General features: G+C 54.5%; 1 protein-coding gene across 22 annotated transcripts in view; it reads left to right on the forward strand.

The window, feature by feature from the left end:
* TSPAN18 (tetraspanin 18) overlaps positions 1-20,297 on the forward strand; it is a 214,777-nt gene that overhangs the window by 166,743 nt on the left and 27,737 nt on the right. For 11 of the 22 annotated variants that reach the window (XM_086341262.1, XM_086341264.1, XM_086341259.1 and 8 more), the window contains 3 exons: positions 8,098-8,173; positions 13,209-13,281; positions 15,515-15,709. In XM_086341262.1, the coding sequence (XP_086197388.1) occupies positions 13,219-13,281; positions 15,515-15,709 (258 nt within the window). In that variant the 5' untranslated portion in view covers positions 8,098-8,173; positions 13,209-13,218. Of the gene's footprint in view, positions 1-8,097; positions 8,174-13,095; positions 13,282-15,514; positions 15,710-20,297 lie in introns of all 22 variants that reach the window. The other 11 variants (XM_086341265.1, XM_086341273.1, XM_086341271.1 and 8 more) reach the window with 2 other exon arrangements.

Consider the following 20,297-nt stretch of genomic DNA (forward strand, 5'->3'; position numbering starts at 1 on the left):
TCACTTTCCATGGCAGCCCCCTTTCCAGCTGGCATGGAGGCACCAGCCACCCATAAAATGGCCCATTCCCCACCCCACCTCATCCCGTGATGCCCCTTTAGGAAGTAAGCCCGAGAGGATGAGGCCAGCCCTGCAAGTTCCTTGTGACCTCCTCATGGACTCTGCTCTCTAGTCCTCAAAGCGCCTCCTTTCCTGTATTTTCTCCCCTCTTAAACCCCACTGCTGCCTCCCACCCCAGCCCCAGGCTCTCTCCAAAGGCAGGAGGATTTCCAAAGAATTAACATCTCCACTCCAGACGCTCCAGACACGTGCTGGCTAGTCCCAGTCAGAGGCCAGTGGTGCGGAATCATTGTCCGCTTCTCCGTGAAGGAGAGGGGGCGAGTAGGAGGCCCAGAGGAGGCCAGGAGCCACGAGCTGGATGCTGGGTCATGTGTGGGAACCTGGGCTGCGGCTGCCCACGGTGATGGAGGAGGGACGCTGGGCATCGAACGGCAGCCCCCCGCCTCTGCCCTGCCCCTGTGGTCCCACCTGCTCCTGCTGTGGACTTGCTGCCCCTCTGCTGGGGGCAGGGGCTGAGGGGAGAGGGCATCCTCTGTCTAGGGGGGAGGGGAGGAGGGGCGCGGGGGGAGATGGAGATCAGCAGTAACAAACTGGATTAACGAGCTACAGACAGGGAGGGCGTCACTGCCAGGGATGATCTATGTCAAGACGGCCATTGGCTGGTTGCACCGATACCCTTCTAGATTTGGGGAGCATGATTTTCAGCTGGCCTGGGGCCCCAGCATCCCGGATAGAGCTGGGGGGGAGGAGGGACTCTCACCTTGAGGTCTTTGAACCTGACAGTGTAGACGCCCCCAGGGATGGATCCAAAGGAAAGGCCTAGGGGTAGGCCCCTCCTGGAAAACGCAGAATCCAAATCTCAGGGCTGGACCCTGGAAGTTTGAGGGCTTATTAACAAATTCCCCAGGGGCTTCTCAGACAGGCTGGCTCCCTGGCCGCCCCTTCCACCCCCGCTGGCTGGGTCTGCTCCCAGCGGGAAGGCGGCCACATTCAGCTATGGTCAGTTTAGGATTCTGATTCTTCCATCCCACCCGCCGCCTCTGCCCTGCCCCTGCGGTCCCACCTGCTCCTGCTGTGGACTCGCTGCCCCTCTGCTGGGGGCAGGGGCTGAGGGGAGAGGGCAGCCTCTGTCTGGGGGGGAGGGGCGCGGGGGGGATGGAGATCAGAAGTAACAAACTGGATTAATGAGCTACAGACAGGGAGGGCGTCACTGTCAGGGATGATCTACGTCTAAGACAGGACTTCCCGTCCCAGGGTCCACAGATCACATGGAACTCGAGAAACTGGTGAGCTTGGGGGAAACATTATCTCTTTACTTTCACTAACATTTACCTGACATTGAGCATATCCTCTTACTATTGTTGTTGTCGTTCAGTCGCTCAGTCGTGTCCAACTCTTCTCGACCCCATGTACTGCAGCACACCAGGCTTCCCTGTCCTTCACCATCTCCCGGAGTTTGCTCAAACTCAGGTCCATTGAGTCAGTGACACCATCCGACCATCTCGTCCGCTGTGAGCTCAGGCAACAAGCTGTAGTATTATTAGCTGTACTCATAATATTGTCATCAATAGGTGGAAGCAGATATTTTCACATCGCCCCTGAACTGTTGCAGATCTTTTGAAATTACAATAGCTGTCAAACCTATCACTAGGTCTTGGATTTAATGAGTTAATAAAGAGGTATTTGCGTATTACAAACATTTTGAAAATATTTTGATAACATTATTTAATATAATTGGTTTAATTCCATGTATCTTATTTTATGCAGGGGTGGGGGGAAAGAGCTTAACTTTAGGATCAGGCCAGGGGAATCCCTAAGGCAGGCTGCTCACTGTCTCTGAGCCCGGTTCAATCACAGGTCAGTGGGGGAGCAGACCCACTTCCTAGGACTCTTGTGAGGATCTGTATGCTGTTAGTTCAAGGCCAGATATACAGGAAGAGTTAACTAGATGCAGGCTCTGGGTAGCACAAAGTTTAATACAAGCTTCCAGGAGGTGCCCTAGAGAATAAGAGGACTCAAGGAGGGGAAGCAGAGGTGTTACCAGAAGCCACACGTGAGCCAGGCTGGGCAGGGAAAACCCACATGGGGAAGACGGCTGCCAGAGTCTGGGGACACAGTGACACTTCGCAGCACCTCGTCCCACAGGGCTGTGGGTTACTCCAAAGACCTGCAGTGCTCACTAAACGGAGAATGAATGAGAGACAGTCTACATGAATGAAATGCTTTCTGATGTAAATTACCACAAGAGTAATGTTTGCCTGGGAGGGAGTTTGTCCTTTGCCCATCCCACGGGCCCTGGGGTAGACGCGCTCTGAATTCCACGGAAGCAGCCAGGCTGCCTACCTGCCTTTGGTGGAGGGTGCAGAGCCTTCCCAGAGGCCTTTGCACGGAGTTGTCCCAAGTGCAAAGGCAGGAAGATGGAGCCATGGCCCGGTCCCAGGAACTATCAGAGATGAGCGCCTTCTGTGGTTCTGAGTCCAGGTCAGGTCAGTGGGGCAGGAGACAAGGATTGTAGCAAGGGCCACTCTGGGGACCGACCGCCCAAAGTCCCCGGGCCACGCCTCTGAAGGATGACCAGGGCAGAAGGATGGGGATCCTGCTTTGTTGCCCCAGAAATTTCCTCAACCTCAGGCCAGGGGTTTCATCTCTGCAGGCCTCAGTTTCCTCTTCTATAAAGCAGGAGTGCCTATCTCCCAGGTGATTGAGAAATAGTGTGTGTAAAATGCTCTCTGAAGTCAAAATAAATTAAGATGTTAGTCTCAGGAGGCTGCCTTGAATGATGGGAAGGGTATGTGTGCTGCTAAGTCTCTTCAGCAGTGTCCGACTCTTTGCGACCCCATGGAGTGAAGCCCGCCAGGCTCCTCTGTCCATGGGATTCTCCAGGCAAGAACACTGGAGTGGGTAGCCATTTCCTTCTCCAGGGGATCTTCCCAACCCAGGGATCAAACCTACATCTCTTAAATTTCTTACATCAGCAGGTGGCTTCTTTACCAGTAGCCCCAGGTGGGCAGAGCAGGGGGCTTAAAATCAGGAGTTCCTAGTTCTGGCCCTGCTGTGTGACTTTGGACCAGACCCTGCCCCTCTCTGGGCCTCAACATGCCCCTGGTGTGAAAAGAGAGAATTGGAGTCACTAAGGCTTCCTTCTCTGAAGATCCTCCGAAGGCAGAGCAGAGGGCTCGTGGCAGGAACACAGAGTGCCCAGAGCTGGTTCAGCTCCCAGATCAGAGACTGTGCTCTCCAAGATGCTGCAGCCACTCTGCTTCCTCAGCATTCAAGAGTCAGTGAGTGCAGGCCGGGGAAGGCTGTCACTCAGGATCTGCTACATCCACCACAGGCTCTGCCTCCAGGAGCCTAATTAGATGTTACCCCCCATCAGCTGTGTCCATGTCCCCATGTCTGTGCCATTCACCAAGTACGCCAGGATTTGGGGCCAATTGCTTATGAGACTGTCTGTCTAGAGATGAAGCACAGCAAGCACCACCAGTGAGCAAATAAGTTCCTCCCCCCTCGGCTTGGAACCTGATGACAAGCATCATTGTTATTCCAGCAAGTCTCAGCCCCAAGTCCTTACGTTTGTTTTTTTCTTTTTTGGCCAGACGACTCAGCACATGGGCTCTCGTTCCCTAACCAGGGATCGAACCTGTGGCCCGAAGGGATTGGACTGCCAGGGAAATACTGCCTTCCTTTTTTTTTCCCCTAAGCCTGAGTCCCATGTCCTGAAGAAGGAACACAGGGGTCCTAGAGTCAGGCAGACTTGAGTCAGTTCTGGCTCTAAGGGTTTTCAAGCCCCCTGGGGCCTTAGTTTCCTCTTCTGTAAAAGGGAACAATGGCAATTCATCTAATTTGCAGATCTCTTTGGAGGATCAAGTAAGGTCACTCATTATAGGTGAATGCCCAGGACGCAATACCCTGCAGAGGCTCAAAAATGTTGGTCCCTGCCAACAAAAACGTGTGTGCTCCCCACACACAGGGCCCCCAGGCTTCCAGGCTGCCCCTGTCACACCCCCTGTCACCCCTAAGGCAGTCAGTCAGTGCTAGTTTCCCTTCCTACCCGGCATGCTCGTGGTCCCTGTGGCTGTTAACAGTTCTGAGTACCAGGTTATTAATTCTCAGTAGACTCGAGTCCTTGCAGGAGGGAAGCTGCTGGCCTCTGTGTCTTGGACCCAGCCCAGTGCTGGCATAAACACACAGGAAGGAAGGAACGCTAAAATGCTTTTACCGACACTATCTCTTTGAATCCACGCACTGAGCCTGGGAGTTAGGTGTGAGAATGCCCGTCTCAGAGGTGAAGCCATCCATGGAGGCTCAGGTGATGAGGAGGCTGGTCCAGGCCTCCCAGCTTGCTGGAGGCAAGGGCACTGGTTGAGACCCAGGTGAGGCTGGTCCCCTGGGACTCCCAGAGGCTCCACCCGGCACCACAGGCCCTCACCTGGCAGGAGTGAATACAAGACGCTTCTTGGCTCCCACCAGCCCAAAGCAGACCTACCTTTGCTTGCTCCGATGCGGGTTTTGCCCTGTCTGTCCACATGCTTTCTTTTCCCTCTCTCCAGAAAGCACGCCCGGGGGGCTAGAGGCGGTGAAAATAAAAGGAGTGATTTATGAACTGAGCTGTTCTTCTTCATCAAAGAACCGCTCCTGGGCCTGCTCCGTGCAGATGGAACTGAGTGGCCGTCTCGGGGCAGTGGGAGCGGGAAGATGAATAAAGCTGTCTGGCCCAGGCCGGCGCCTGCAGAGGAGAACACAGCAGTGCTGCATGACCTCGCCCCGCGTCTGCCCCTCTCTGGGCCTCGGGGCTCCCATCTGTCACAGGATGGCAGCACAGGGTCATCCCCCAGAGGCCTGCAGCTGGCACGGGGGAGGATGCTAGCCGGTCCCTGGGATGCGCTCGCCTGGTTGCCTGACTCTGGGCTGACGGCACTGGGCTAGAAACTTTGGAGACAGAGGCATCGCACTCCTTCTTTCTGGCAAGCCAACTCCATGGACCTTATCGGAAGCTCTGGTTTGGAGTCTAGCAGACTTAGGCTTGACTCATAGCCAAGTCTTACTAAACATGTGATTAAAATTCCAGGCCAGTTAATTATATCCTCTGAGCCTCAGTTTCCTCATCTGTAAAATGGGTTAACAATGATACCCACCTCCTATATGAAGATTGAATAAAAGAATGTGGGAGAAATGCTTAGCAGAGTCTGATACATGGTAAATGCTCAATACTACCAGTTATTATGAGGTTCAGTTACCACAAAATTGGAGCAACAAAGTTGACTTTGGGGCCACTAAGAGGAAAGATATATATATATATATCCCTCCTGACCAAGCCAGATGTCCATGGTCTGCCCCACACCTACCTCCATGGATAACTGGCGAACACGGTCTGGGCATCCACCTATTTTCAATATATGAGAATGCTGATAATAACTCCTCCTGGGAGCAGGGCTTTGCGGTTCTCCACGTGTTTTCATGTCATATCACTTCATTCCATGTGCTTCACTGCACAAATTCTTACAACCACCTCCGGCTTCAAAGTTGAGAATCACAGTTTTCAGAGGAGAACCCAGCATCTCAGGGAGGGCAGTGCCTTTCCGAAGGCCTCCAGGGAGCTGGCCGAGGCAGGGGCCGTCCCAGGCTATGCAGAGCAGCGGTGATGGCTGAGCGGGGCGGGCCTCTCCCAGGCCATCCTTTCCCCTTAGAGCAGATCTCCACTGTGTCAGAAAACAGCTGGGGAGGGGGCATCCTGGCAAAGAGGAGGGCAGGAGATGTCAGAGATGCATGCAGAGATCAACACCTCCTCCCTGCCCCTGGGGTGGGGGGTGCCTTCTGCATCACCCAGGCCTTCCTCCCAGCCTCAGTGTCCAGAGGAAGGTGGGTCACATCACAGCCAGAACAACCACCAGCCTGAGATGCTGGGCAGAAAACGGTGATATTGGCACACAGGCTGGGATGGGGCAGGGGAAGGACAGGGATAAGAGAAAACTATGACCCATTTCTGCTTCCCTGAGCCCTGAGGTCAGGCGTGGGATGCAACCCCTGAACTAGACTTTAGAGCTCCCCTTCTTAAGGCTGCAGAAACCTGAGTTTTAAGGGGAACTGAAGTTGGCTTCATCTTGCCCAGTAAGCCACCCAGGGACAGAGTTCCAGCCCAAACGTCCTTGGCCCCTGCCTAGACCCGGGGGTTTCTCACCGCAGATGTCCACCTGGGTAGCAGGCTCCTACCTGGTAGTGACAATGTCCTCCCTTCCCCACACCCCCAGGGCCAATCTCAGGGGACCCCTCACTGCTCAGATGGGGCTGGTTTCTGGCCTCTTCCCAACTCCTGCCCCCAACACAGCTTTTCTAACATCTTGCCTGGAGTTTCTAGGAGAAAGAGCCTAGAAATCTCAGGAGGATACTCAGCTTCGCCACTTAAATTTCTAAGGCTCAACTTCCTTCTATAAAATGGGGCAATAATCCACCTTCCAAGGCTGTCATGAGGACTCACCATAATCACATGGGTGGATGTACAGCCCTGTCCATGAAGGCTAGTTTTGATTCTGATTCCTGGGTGTGGATCCCTGGTCCGTAACTTACTAGCTGTGTGATGCTGGACAAGTCGCTTCCTTCTCCAGGTCTCAGTTTCCGTTTAAAATGAGGGCGATGTTAAGATATCTACTTCCTAGGCTTGTTCTTGGCATCTAATGAGCTCATGCATGTAACCGTGTAGCCCAAAGCCATACAGCAGATACCAAGGAAGGTGGCTGAAGAACTTTCCACACGTTTATGTTTAGGGCAGAGTACCAGCTCCCAGGGCCTCCGAGAGCTCCAGGAGGGAGGCCCCTTTTGCTGCCTTCCTTCCCATCTGCCCATCGCCACCTCTACACTCCCTCCCAACCTACTCCCCTGCACCATCCCCTTCCCAACTAAAGGCTCCCCAACTGCCCCCAGTGGAGTTACCCCAGGGGAGTTTGTCCTCCTTCCTGTGGTCCCCAGCCCTATTGTCAGCCCTTCCCTTGCCCCCTCCAATCTCCTACCCTGACCACCACCCAAGTGTGAGTTCATGCTTATTTGCATCTCTATTCCCTAACACAGCACCCAGCGCAGAGTAGATGGGTGGATGGATGGAGGGAGGGATAAATGGAAAGAGAGAGGAAGGGATGTGTTGTGTTGGCCAAAAAGTTCATCCAGGTTTTTCCATAACATCTTATGGCCAACCTAGTATATGGATGGATGGATGGATGGACGGACAGAGAGGAATCTTGTCTACAGCCCAACCCCCGCCACCACTGATGAGACTGGAAAGGAATCTGAACTGGTACCCGAAGCCCAGAAATCCCCGCTTCCTGCCCACGGGGATGCCCGTGCAGCCCAAGCACCCCAGGCCTTGATTTTCCCTGGCAGTGTCCTCCAGCCCAGTGTTTGAGCAGGAGCAGCTGTGGAATTCCCCACACGTGTGATCGGCCAGGAGTCTCCGTATGGGCCCCCGTGACTGCTGAAACCACGCCCTCATTTCCACTGCTGGGAGCTGGCAAGCTAAAGGAGCCTTCTGGCAAATCCTTAGGCAAAGATAAGGAACCCTTTCCAGCATCAAATTTCTCTCCCCCTGGGAGTCAGGGTTTCTGGGGAGGGTGTTGGATTTACAGGGCCCGGCTGGCTCTCTCTCTCTCTGCTGGGGCATCACTGCAGACGCCCAGGGAGCAGCCAGGTGGCATCCCAGGGTATGGGACCCCCACCCCTCCTCCCGGTTCATCCGCCGCGTGCAGCAGTGTGTCAGCAGGGATGAAGCCTATGCCAGGAACTGCGAGTCTCTTGGAGATGAGGTTCCCCTCGCAGCCCCAGCGAGGGCACCTGGCAGCTGCCATGCGGGCAGAAGGTGGGCGCGGCGTGCGGGCCTCCCCAGCTGCAGGGCCCCAGGTGCCGAGAGCTTTTCATCAGCACTAATGGGCCCAGATCAGCAAGGCACTTGCCCTGAATGTGTGTGTCTGAAGGGCAGGCAGGTGTTTATGTGCAGCTTCTCAAAAGTGGCTGCTCCTTATTTCTAGAGTAATTGAGTATTTTCTCTTACAGGACAAGCTGGGCCAATAAGGGAGACTGACCAGGAGACGCTGTCCTGCTGACGTCGGAAGAACTGTCCAGGTGACAAGTCAGTAACTGCTCCCCGTGCCCTCTCCCTGCACCTGCTGTATCCCTGACTCCACCCCGTCTCCCCATAAGCTCTCAGTCTGCCCTTTCCTGGACCCCTTCCTGCCGTCTCTCGTTCCCCGTACCTCACCTTGTCTTTCTCCATCTTCCCCTCTCTTCCTGGCTTTGCCGATCTCTCTGATTTACTGAGTTTCTGTTGTTCTCTCTGTCTGTTTTCTCTTTTCCCACTCTCCATTCATTCCTTCATCCAGAGAAATTGAGGACTTAACACACGCCAGACACTGCTCTGGACGCTGGGAACATTCTAATACGGGCAGGTGTGTGCCACCAAAAGAAATAAGTAAAATGGAGAAGAGCCACAGGCACTGGCCTAGGCTTTAAGAAACAGGTCTCCAGGCCTAGACCCCTCACTAATTGGTTTTGTAACTTGGCTACACCTCCTTTCCCTTTTGCAGTCTGTTTTCCCATTTCCACGGTGACGTAAGTTATGCCAGGGCTGGACTCTAAATCAGTTATTACACAGACAGAAGTGTCACATTATAGTTCCACGTTTGGCTTTGTCATGCATGAAACAGCCAGTTGCACGAGCCGGGAAGCCTCAGTGTCCCGGAGCAGGAGGCGCTGTGACAGGCACAAGAGCCTTGAGACTATGAGACCCATGGCAGCAAGTCCACAGCTCCCACTCAGGCTCACCCTGGGGCAGGCACCCTCGTGGAAGGGCAGCCAGGTCCACAGCACCTCAACTGCCTTCCCAGCACCTGTGAGACTTGAGTTCATGAATGGTGCAGTGGTAAAGAATCCGCCTACCAACGCAGGAGACCAATGCAGGAGATTGGAGTAGGAAATGGCAACCCACGCCAGTGTTCTTGCCTGGGGACTCCCAGGGACAGAGAAGCCTGGTGGCAAAGGGTCAGACACGACTGAGCGACTAAGCACAAAATGCAGGAGACATGAGAGATGCAGGCTCGATCCCTGGGTCAGGAAGATCCCCTGGAGAAGGCAATAGCAACCCACACCAGTATTCTTGCCTGGAAAATTCCATGGACAGAGGAGCCTGGTGGGCTACAGTCCATGGGGTCGCGAAGAGTTGGACACAACCAAACAACTGACCACGCACACGCAAGGTCAAGTTTACCTGTGATGCTGACTCTTGCATTTCATCTTTCTGGGCCCCAAGATTCAAAGGACTTTTTTGGCCAAACAGCACTGCCTTTACCAAGTCATCATTTACCAAGTATGTTTCTTCTGAACTGTGGCCTCATATGTACCTGGTACATAGGACTTCTGAACAAGCTGAGAAATAGGGTTCCCAGCCTGGGTGGTTGAATTGCTCCAAAACCAGACACTTGCCCCATGAGTTAGCTGGTGCTGAGGGGATGATTTCTGAGATGTTACCTAAAATCCTGAAAATGGCTCTAGGAGATTGCTAGCCTAGAGGAACCCAGTGTGAGAACCACAAGAGACACGGGTTCGATCCCTGGGTCAGGAAGATTGCCTGGCGTATAAAATGACAACCCGCTGCAGTATTTTTGCCTGGGAAATCTCATGGACAGAGGAGCCTGGCAGGCCAAAGTCCATGGGGTCGCAAAAGAGTTGGACATGACTGAGTACTTGGGCAGAGGAGGTGTGAAGACAGGCCTGAATTTGGGAGAAAAATGGATGAATGTGGCAAGGGGATTAGCATTCATTGAAAACTAGGATTAAAAGCTGTGGTTCCAGGGACTTTCCTGGTCGTCCAGTAACTGGGACTTCATGTTCCCAATGCAGGGGGCCCGGGTTCAATCCCCGGTCAGGGAACTAGATTCCACACACCACAGCTGAGAGTCTGCATGCCGAGACTAAAAGATACCACGTGCTGCAACTAGAACCTGGCACAGCCAAATAAATAAAAATTAACTTAAAAAAAAAAAAAGAGCTGTGGTTCTAGATTAAGACAGACCTGGTTCAAACCCTGGCTCAGGCATTTCCATGCTGTGCGACCTTAGACAAGTGACTCCTCGGAGGCGTAATTCCCTCACCTGAAGCAAGGGCAATGACACTGCCTACCTCCAGGAGGTTTAGGAAGACTAAATGAGGCTGTGCATGTTCCTTGGCACATAGTAAGACTCCAGGGGAGCCGGATGTTGCTCACTGCGCTGTTACCGTCTACCTGCACCAAGCTCTGTGGTCTGTATTTTCCATGCATTATGAGGAAGGCATTATTTTTATACTAATTTTAAAGCCGAGGAAACGCAGATGCACGCAGTACAAGAACTTGCTCGAGGCCACCAGCTGGGCCTGGCCGAGCTGGGACGTGGTCCTCCGTCAGGCTCCCAAGCCCTCTGTCCACTCGGTTCCCTGCCCTGGAGCTGGGCCCAGGCGCCCCCGCCTCCATCCACCCTCCATCTCACATCATCTCTCCCTCTACCTTCCTCACCTTGGTCAGAGGCTCTTCCCAGGAGACACGTCTTCTTTTATTGCATTCGTCTGGGAGCCCAGCACTCCACAAGCTGCTCATTAGATGTAATCTCTAATGAACATGATACATAATAAATACAGGTAGCCCGTTTATGAGCTGCTATGTTTATTATGCACCTTAATTGCTAAACAGTCAGAGCCAGCTGAAGCCAGATCCGACCCTGGGGACTAGGCTTTGCCTGGGTGGGCAGAGGACGGGGCCCCAGAGCCCTGCCTCCTGCAGACTCTCTCAGCATCTCACAGGGGCGGTCCCTCCTGCCCTCCAAAGGCCCGTCCAAGTCAGAACCTGATGGCAGGAGCTCACAGGCCGTCAAACTCCTTCTCCATCATTTTGCAGATGGAGACGCTGAGGTGGAGAGAAGTGACTTGCAGAGCTGGAGCTTGGGGCTCCCGGCTCCCAGTCCAGGGCTCCTTCTGCCCTTCTGTGTGCCCGATCACCAGCCCCTGGGACAGGGAGAGCGCAGGATGTGGAGTGGGATGAGGGGCCCACTCACAAGCTCCAGGAGGTTGAGGCCACCTCGCTGCCCTGAGCCTCAGTGTCCTCACCTCTGAAACGAACACGGTGCTTCCTGCCCATGACACTGTTGAAAGATTCAGGGCAGTCACTTCCTGGAGCTGGCGTGTGGCTGGCAAGGACTCTGTCCTCAGTGACTGCTCTTTCCTGTCTTCTTCCCCCTGTCCAAGGAGCACGGGGTCTCAGCAGATGTGTGGAGTTGCATCGGCCAAGTGCCCAAGGGAGAGGGGTCAGCATGCAGTGCCTGGGGTGCAGGTCATTATCCTGGGGTGCTGATCTCATGGGCCACAAGAGCCCAGTGAGTCACCTGTGACTGTCAAGTTAGGTGTGTTCCTGGTAAGAGCTGTCCACCCCTCGCTGAAGCAGGTTCTGTGGGGAGCCCTGAAGTAGGATGTCTCATTTAATCCTCACGACATGCCATGATGTAGGTCCTAAATACCCACTTACATGGATGAAGAAACTGAGGCTCTAAGAGGTTCCATCATTTACCAGACACAGAGGTAGAGAGGTGTGAAGAGCCAGGGTCGGAGCCCAGGTATGTCTGGCTTCAGAGACCCTGCTTGGAACTGTCGTGTTTAGATGTAGGTTAGATGCTGCTTCTAGAAGGTCAGAGATGGAGGAGCTGGACGAGGGTGGCTGGCTTGGTCTGGGGACCTGTTCTGGAGGTAGAGAGCCTGGGCTTGGAGATGATGCAAGAGAAAAGGATGATCAATTGCCAGGGATGATGGTTTAACAACTGATGGGCATGGCATGGACCTAGAGATGCTAGCTACACAGGCCTGCCATACCCACAGGTCCCCACTGCATCTCAGCCTTCTGCTGGCTGCTGGAAGGACAGGGCCTGGAACAAGGATCCTCCTGGGCCTGCCGTCCTCTGCCCAGGGCTGTCAGAAAGAAAGCTTGGGAATACTGAATATGGTGTACTGCACAGGACCATGACTTATGTGCACCTTGAAGGCTGACTTGTAACAGCAGATGCCATCTGCTTCCCCCGGGCACAGGGGAAGGCTGGTTTTCAAGCTGCAGTGCCTGGCATCAAGTCGTTGCACAAAAAATGCTGGCAGAATAGAATTGTATTCAGTGGTCCATCCGGCTACCATGGACGTGCTGACGAGTCCATAGGGCCCAGGGAGGCTCCAGGGGGAGGTGGGATGCTGTAGGTCTCATGATGGAGGTGGTCAGGGTGGGGGGAGCGTCTGGGGGCTTAAGGCCCCAGGAAGCGCCAGCAGCTCATTCCCTGTAACACCGCTTCCCCCCGGGGGCAGGGCCTTCTGGTCAGAGGGCATGTGGGGTGGCAGGAAGTTTGTCAGGCCTGGGTCCTGCTCCTGCTCCATGACCTCCGCAAGTCCCTCATGGCTCTGAGCCTTAGTTTCTCATCTATCAAACGGAAGGCTCACGCCTGCAATCAAGTAACATCATGACGTCATACCTCTGAGCATCCGCCCCGTGGTGCTAAGCATGTTTATGCATTATTCCAGTTAATCCTCCCAAAACCGCTGGGGAGGAAGCTTCTGTTTTTAATCTCCCTTTTCAACTTGGAGCAAACAGGACTGAGAGAGGTGACGTCATCTGCCTGAGTGAATGCGTGCGTGCTAAGTCGCTGCAGTCATGTCTGACTCTTTGCAACTCTATGCACCATAGTCTGCCAGGCTCCTCTGTCCATGGGATTCTCCACCAAGAATACTGGAGTGGGTTGCCCTGCCCTCCTCCAGGGGATCTTCCCGACCCAGGGACTGAACCCGCATCTCTTATGTCTCCTGCATTGGCAGGCGGGTTCTTTACCACTAGCGCCACCTGGGAAGCCCCCGTTTGCCTGAGACCACGCAGCACATGAATGGTAGAAAACCCAGGCTGGCTGGGTCACAAGTCCTCATTCCTAACTCCAGCCCCCAGGACAAAGCCCTGTGATGAGGAAACTGTGATCAACTGTTCTCTTCCCCTATTGGCTCCAGAGGCAGACTGGCCGCTGGGACACCCCGAGGGAGAGGAGTCAGAGGACGGGCAAGGGTTCTTTCTGGATGGGGTCCCCCAGTGAGAGGACTGAAGGGGCCTTGCTGTTTTGCAGCGGGATCACCATGGAAGGCGACTGTCTGAGCTGCATGAAGTATCTGATGTTCGTGTTCAATTTCTTCATATTTGTGAGTATTCCTGGAACGTGTCTAGGGTTCTCCCCAGGCCTCTGCGGGGTGGGGGAGAACTGACTGATGCTTGGGAAGAGTCATGTTGGGCTGAGGTCCAGGGGCCAGTGCTAGAAGCTGCCCTACCTGCCTGGCTGGGGGTTCGTGGTGGGGAGACCCCGAGTAGTGCCCACCCCACTCGGAGAGCCTGCCATCACAGGAGAGACGTTTTGCACAGCCCCGGGATAGTTCAGCTGTTCTAAAAGAAAGGGGGCAGAGGCTTTAGCCCCGGCTACTATCCTGGGGTCTGACCCCTCTTAGGGAGTTCAGGTGAAAGGGAAGCTGGAGATGATCAGAGGTAGCAGGAGCCGCCATGAAGCCCTGACCCCCTGAGCAGTTGTGGACAGCGGAGTGAAGTGGATGTGATGCAGTCTGATGCAGTCTGAAACCTCTCTGGGTCTGAGACACCTGGGTTCACAGCCCAACTCTGCGCCTCACCCACTGTGTCATCTACAATACATACCGCCTCCCTGAACCTCAGTATCGTCATCCCTTAATCTTCCACCTCAACAGATTCTTTGAAAAGGAAGCAAGATTAGTTTAGGAAGTGCCTGGAATGTATCGGCTCCATCCAACTTATGGATTCTATACATGAAAGGACAGAGTCCCCAAGGGCTCAGGGGGCCAGGCCGGCACCCTGCCACAGCCCACCTGCTCTGCTCAGACCTATGGCCTCTCCCGGGAGCAGAGCCACACTCATCACGTGACCCCACCTCAACCTTTGACCTTAGTGCAGCCAAGACCTGGTTGAGTAAAGACCCACTGAAGTCCGCCAGGGCAGGGTCACTAGGAAGGAGAGGCCCCTTCCAGTCAAGACTGACTCCGTCTGTCTGTCTCCATCTATTCTGTGTACACTTCAGCACCTTTCCTGGATTTCCTTCCCCTGCCCCTAATTCTGAAGAGCAGGCAACTCCACATACTTGAATTCTAGACCCAACTTCCAACTGGGATGACCCTGGGCCACTCAGTCTGTGCCTGAGCCCCCCTTGAAGCAGAACTCAGCATGCAACTGTTAAACTCCCACACCTCCAACAGCTGTGAGGAAGGGACACAGGTTTTCCTGGAGGTTTTGGGGGAAACCAGGGAGAAAGGCAGGCCACCGCAGACGACAAAATGTTGCTTCTGTCATTGGCTGCGCCCAGGTCCCCCGGGGCCTCTGCGCCCCACCCCTCCCCCCACTGCATCCGAAAGGACCATCTTTTGCCCCAAACCATTCAGCTCTTCCCCCGCTTACAGACCCTGTCTGTGAGCCAGCAGTTCTGCATCATTTTGCATCATTCCTCTGGTCTTCCCACCACACGGAGATTTCAAGCACTTCCCAGTCTTTAAAGTCCATGACGCCAGATGATTTCTCCTGCAACAGATCTGTTTCCAAGACTGGTCTGTGCCCAAGACCAATGGAATGATGTCTGTTGAACCCTGCCAGGCACCTTCAGGTCCTTGGGAGGTGGGAAACGGTATCTTTGTCTAACCATGAGGAAGCTAGGGCTCAGAGAGGTTAAGGCACTTGACCAAGGTCTCACAGCGAACGCATGGCACAGCCCTTTCTCTGGACTAAGCTGCTTGTCTCCAGAGATAAGTGAGGCATGGAGAGGCAGACCGTGGAGAGGAAGTCATGAACAAGAAGGCTTTCTAGGAGCGGATTTGAGAATGGGGAGCCCGCCTCGACTGAGAGCTCCTGTGCGAACAACCAGGATGGCTTCGGTCTGTGTTTTCCCAGCATAGGCGTCAGAGCACATTCATGAACTTGGGGAGCATCTTGGGGCTGGAGTCAGGGGGACCTGGGGCTCAGCCCTGGCTCTGCTTTGAACCTACTGTGTGACCTTCGGCGGATTGTTGGCCCCCTCTGGGGCTCAGTGTGGAATCAGGGTTGGACTGAACGACCTCAGTGCCCAGTGGCTCTAACACTTAAGGAGACTATGAACGTGGCAGATAGACTCTACAGGACATGGTTCCTCGCAGCCCAAAGTAGAGTGTTGGTCAGAGATGGGCTCTGCAGGATGCGTGATGCACCCTAGGTCAGAGTTAAGGAGGGAAGTTCAAAGCAGAGGAAAACACAGAGGGAGTCTCTGCCCAGCTCACTTGGCACCTCTGCCCCAGGGCCTCGAGCAGGGAGCTGGTGTGTGTGGGGGGTTGTCTAACCACCATGTCTCCCTGTGTCTTCCCCATGCTCCTGCCTGGCCCCGGGGAGCAGCTGGGCGGGGCCTGCTTGCTGGGCATCGGCATCTGGGTCATGGTGGACCCCACCGGCTTCCGGGAGATCGTGGCCGCCAACCCCCTGCTCATCACGGGCGCCTACATCCTCCTGGCCATGGGGGGCTTGCTTTTTCTGCTCGGCTTCCTGGGCTGCTGCGGGGCCGTCCGGGAGAACAAGTGTCTGCTGCTGTTTGTGAGTATCCCATCCCCCACCCCACCCATGGGTGCCCTGGGGAGGGGGGTGGATAGAGCCCTGCACCCACACTAGGGGGGACTCACACTGGGGTCTGAGCCAGGTAGGCTGGCCTCCAGGAGCGGGAGAGCCACCAACCCTTGCCATATGCATCCATGCTGGCCCCTGCCTGCCGCCTGGGTAAGCCGCCCCCAGGCGCACGGTGGCCTCGGCCTCCAGGTCCGAACGGCCAGGCTTCCCCACAGCAGGGTCAGCTGAGAGCACTGACTCATGATGCTTTTCGACTTGCTTGCTTCTGAGAACTCAAATATACAACTCCGTGATAATAGAGCAAAGATCGCTATAGGATAAATCATTCAGCTTTCACATTTCCCCTTCTAAAATGGAAGTGATATGATCTCGGTAGGTCCTTTATTCATTAAATGAATGGTCTTTGACCTGCTGACCACGTGATTCACTCGTGCTATAGGTGCATCGAGGGCTGAGTGACCATCCATAGTCTTGCGGGGTGGGGAGGGGCGGGCGAGCCCAGGAGGATGAGCTGGGTTTGTGTGTGCGACCTGCTCCGTCTCATAACAAACAGTGTGACTCTGGTTTAGTTTCTTAACCTCTCTGAGCTTTAGCGTCTGCTGGTGAAGTGAGAGGCCAACTCACACGGCTGTAGACGGGAGTCAAACGAGACCAGCAGTGGATGTTCCGTTTCTCGGGCCCTCTGTATTCACATGGACTGTGGCCCTTTCTCTCCTTACTTGTCTGGCCTTGGTGATGGGGCTTCCTCCCCTCCCAGGTCCTGGGCCTTTAGGGTTAGGAAAACTGGGTTGAGCGCAATCTTGCCGGAAGGGAAGTTAAAAACAGCCCACCTTGGCTGTGCAGCTGGGCCAACTTGCAAACTCGCCTCACGAGCGAGCCGGCGGGTGGGTCAGGAGTTAAGTGATAGGGAGGCGTGGGCCGGTCAGCGATGCGTCCTCGCAAGGCGTCTAGCGCCCCCTGGTGGACAGCTCTGTGCAGTGTCCAGTGGTGCCGGCGGTCTGGGCTTGGGGAGCCTGGGACTCTGAAAGGATCTGAGGACGGTCCCAGGACACACCAAACCCACCATCACCCGCCCACCCTGCACCTCGGTGTCTGGGGCTCATCCAGCATGAACGGGCTCATCTCTGAAGTCAAGATAGAAACTACGCTGGCGCTCTGGGCCAGGAGCAACCTGGGGGCCTCACAAGCCCTCTCCAGTTAAGTGGCTCCTTCAGAGCCTGCCAGCTGGAGGAGGCATCGCTCTCCCCAGTGCCTAGGAGAGAAGGCTGAGACCCAGGAGGGGACTGGCTGCAGCTCTCCCCAGAGACAGACTTAAGTCCTGGTTGTGGCCGGTCTGCCCACCAAACCTTAAAGTCTCCCCTCTCTCCGCCTCCTCCTCTGTAGTCTCCCTCCAGTCTCATCGTGTCTGCTTCTCCCCTTCTTTTCTAGCTCTTCCTCCGCCTCTGTCTCCCGTCTCTCTCTGCCTTCCTCTTGATCCCTTGGTTTCTGTTCCTGCTGCCCTTCCTTCTCCTTCTCCTGGACGCCCCCTTGTCTCTGCCCCTCTCTCCCTTCCCCCCACTTCCTTGACTTCCCCTGCCTCCCCTCTCCTCCTCCCCTTCCCTCTCATCCAGTCCCCTCCACTCTCCTCTCTGTCACAAGCCTAAGGCACACAACCCGAGGTCACCGTGCAGATCAAAGGCAGGGGACGCTTGGACCCGGGTCTGCTGTCTCAGAGGGACTGGTCCAGAGGCTCCTCACCTGGAGTGCACTCAAGTGGTTCAAAACTCAACCAAGATTATATGCAAAATATTATGTCAGGGCCTCTGTGTGTGCCTATACCTGTGTGTTCTGTGTGTGTGGTGTGCGTGCTTGCGTGTTTCTGGAGCCCCCACAGCTTCTGCAAGGTTTTCAGATTGATTCATGACCTGAAAAGTAAGAAGAACCACTTTTTTTTTCCAACCTGGACTCAGCTGTGCAGGGTGGTTCCAGCACCGAGTCTCACCCATCCTTGGCCGTTAAAGAAGCCTGAGCCGCCTCGTCACCCTTCGGGGAAGAAGCAAAGACTAGTCTTGGGAGAAGCCAAGAGAATGCCTTCAGTCCCCTCTGGAACTGGGGCTCAAAGCCCCACAGAGAGAGGAGGCCTGGAGATGGAGATCACTGGGCAACCCCTGCCCCTGCTCGGAGGCTAAGCCCTGAGGGGCCCCGGTGACCCTTAGCCCAAGAGCCATGGCCCTAATGTCACCTAATGACCTACTTTTCTAAAACATTTTTTTCCAAACAGTCCTGTTGATCAATTCTAGAGCATTTTCATGGACCACAAGACAACTTCAGCCTATTGGTGACATTTTGTGGCATCCCTTTTTGCCTAGCTGCTCACCTATAAACAGTTCAAGGACTGTTTCTAACCCATTTATTGAAAGCTTCACATTTTAAAAATATTTTATAGCCAAGGCATGCTAAATTGGAAAAGAGAACAGAAAAAAGGGAAGAGTAGAATTTAAAAGCGATAAAACGAGCTGAATTGTACATCAAGTACGTAAATTTGGTAAATATTATTAGAAATGAGAACGAAAAGCAGATGTATTGTAGGCAGATGGCTTAGAAAAGTCTGGAAATGCTCACAAGTAGGCAAAATAGCAGTTTTTACCCCTTTATTAAGCGCCTAATCCTAAGCAAAGCGTTGTAAATTTGATGTTGAGGAATTACTGGCAAGTGTGCCCTTAGGCAAATGGGATGAGGTCAGATAACTCAAGAGAAACACGCTCTGGGAAAGGCCCTGGTTCGGGGGAGCCCCAGAAAGCATCAGCCCTGTGGCTGGGTCCAGGCGGGATCCCCCTTCAAATAAACAGTAGTAATCTCGTCAAGCCGGAGGCAATTTTTCATGCTGGAGATGCTGGCAGAAGTGACCTTGTTACTGATGTTGGCCCCACAGCCCTGCACTTTCCTCCAGGTGACTTACACTCATGTCACCAGCTCCGTGCCCAGGCTTTTGGGGGCCCCTGCTTCAGGCGGGAACAGTGGCCAGGAGATCTGCAGACACTCTTCCTCTGGGGAGACCTGCTTTCCCCATCAATGAGTTACGGGTTTGTTTTTTCATCTCATCTCATGACTCTTATGCTTTTCATCTCGTGAATTTCATTTCATGGACCATGAATCTTGGCTCAGTGGAAACTCCACCAGAGTGGGGATCACATCGCCCTTGTGTGTATTTGTTTATCGGTACCTAGCGCAGTGGGCTTCCTGGGTGGCTCAGAGTGATAAGGAATCCACCTGCCAAGGCAGCAGATGAGGGTTTGATCCCCGGATCAGGAAGATCCCCTGGAGAAGGAAATGGCAACTCACTCCAGTATTCTTGCCTGGGTAGTCCCAGGGACAGAGGAGCCTGGCGGGCTACAGTCCATGGGATTGCAGAAGAGTTGGACACGACTTAGCGACTGGACAACGACGACCTAGCACAGTACCTGGCACAGAGCATGTGCTCAGTACACGGGCCTGGACCGAAGGGACAGAGAGGAGGCGTGGGGCAGGGCCTGGCCTCTGCAGTCAGCAAAGCCTGGTTCTTATCCCTGCCATGCCACTTCCCGGCTGTGTGACCTGGGGTCCATCACTTAAGGTCTCTGAACTTCAGGTTCCTCACATGTAAGCTGGAGACAATAATACGGCCTTTCCAGCCATAATATTTTGATCAGCATTCAATAAGAAAATGTACATCTTGCCTAACTGTTTTCCTGGCACATATAAGCGTTTGATAAGTTGAAAACAAAAGGATTGGTGTTGATCCACAAGAGACCCTGCAGGCCAGCCGAGTCTTAAAACCTGGGGCTCTGGTTCCGACAGGTCGGGAAGCAGACCTGCAGTCAGCCTCGCTGCAGTCAGCTGTGTGGGGTGACCTAGGGCTGAAGCTGGGAGGTAGAGCTCCCCACCCGGAAAGGAGAGTGACAGAAGACGTCCTGTACCCTGGGCAGCCTGCCCTTGGCCGAAGTGCCCATCCCATCCCCCTCCACTTCCACGAGCTGGTCCTTGGGTTAAGAGGTGAAGGGCCCTGGCAGGGCTCCTGGCACCTCCATTTGGCTGGTGACAGATGGTCATCTGGTTCTGTTTCACAAGGTCTCCATGGAGCCCCACCCTGCCCTCTGCCCTCTCGGTGGAGTTGCTGGCAGTCCTCAGGCTGGCATAAAGAGCAGCCTCGGAAATGGTTTCCACCCCAGTGATGTGACCGAGCTGTCTCTGCCTATCGATCTTGGCTTAGAAGTTATAAACTATGGATGAGACGGAGCTCATGAACTCCACGTGCTCATCACTCTGGGAGCGTGCGTGCGCTTTCCAGGGGACTTAGCACCGCATCAGTGAGATAATGCGGGTGCAGCGCCGTGCACAGCGTGAGGAAGGCTCAGATGGTGGCTCAGAATCAAGCGCGAGCGTGGCCTTCCTGGAGACAAGCACTGGCGTGGGTGGTCTCTGGAAAACGCACGACAACTATCATCTATCCAGCGCTTGGGGCTTCCTGGGTGGCACTACTGTTAAAGAACCCGCTTGCCAACACAGGAGACTTAAGACACGCAGGTTCAATCCCTCGGTC

This window comes from Bos grunniens, chromosome 15, assembly GCF_055505025.1.
Source record: "Bos grunniens cultivar Pamir isolate PY7600 chromosome 15, Bosgru_T2T1.0, whole genome shotgun sequence".
Lineage (NCBI taxonomy): Eukaryota > Metazoa > Chordata > Mammalia > Artiodactyla > Bovidae > Bos > Bos grunniens.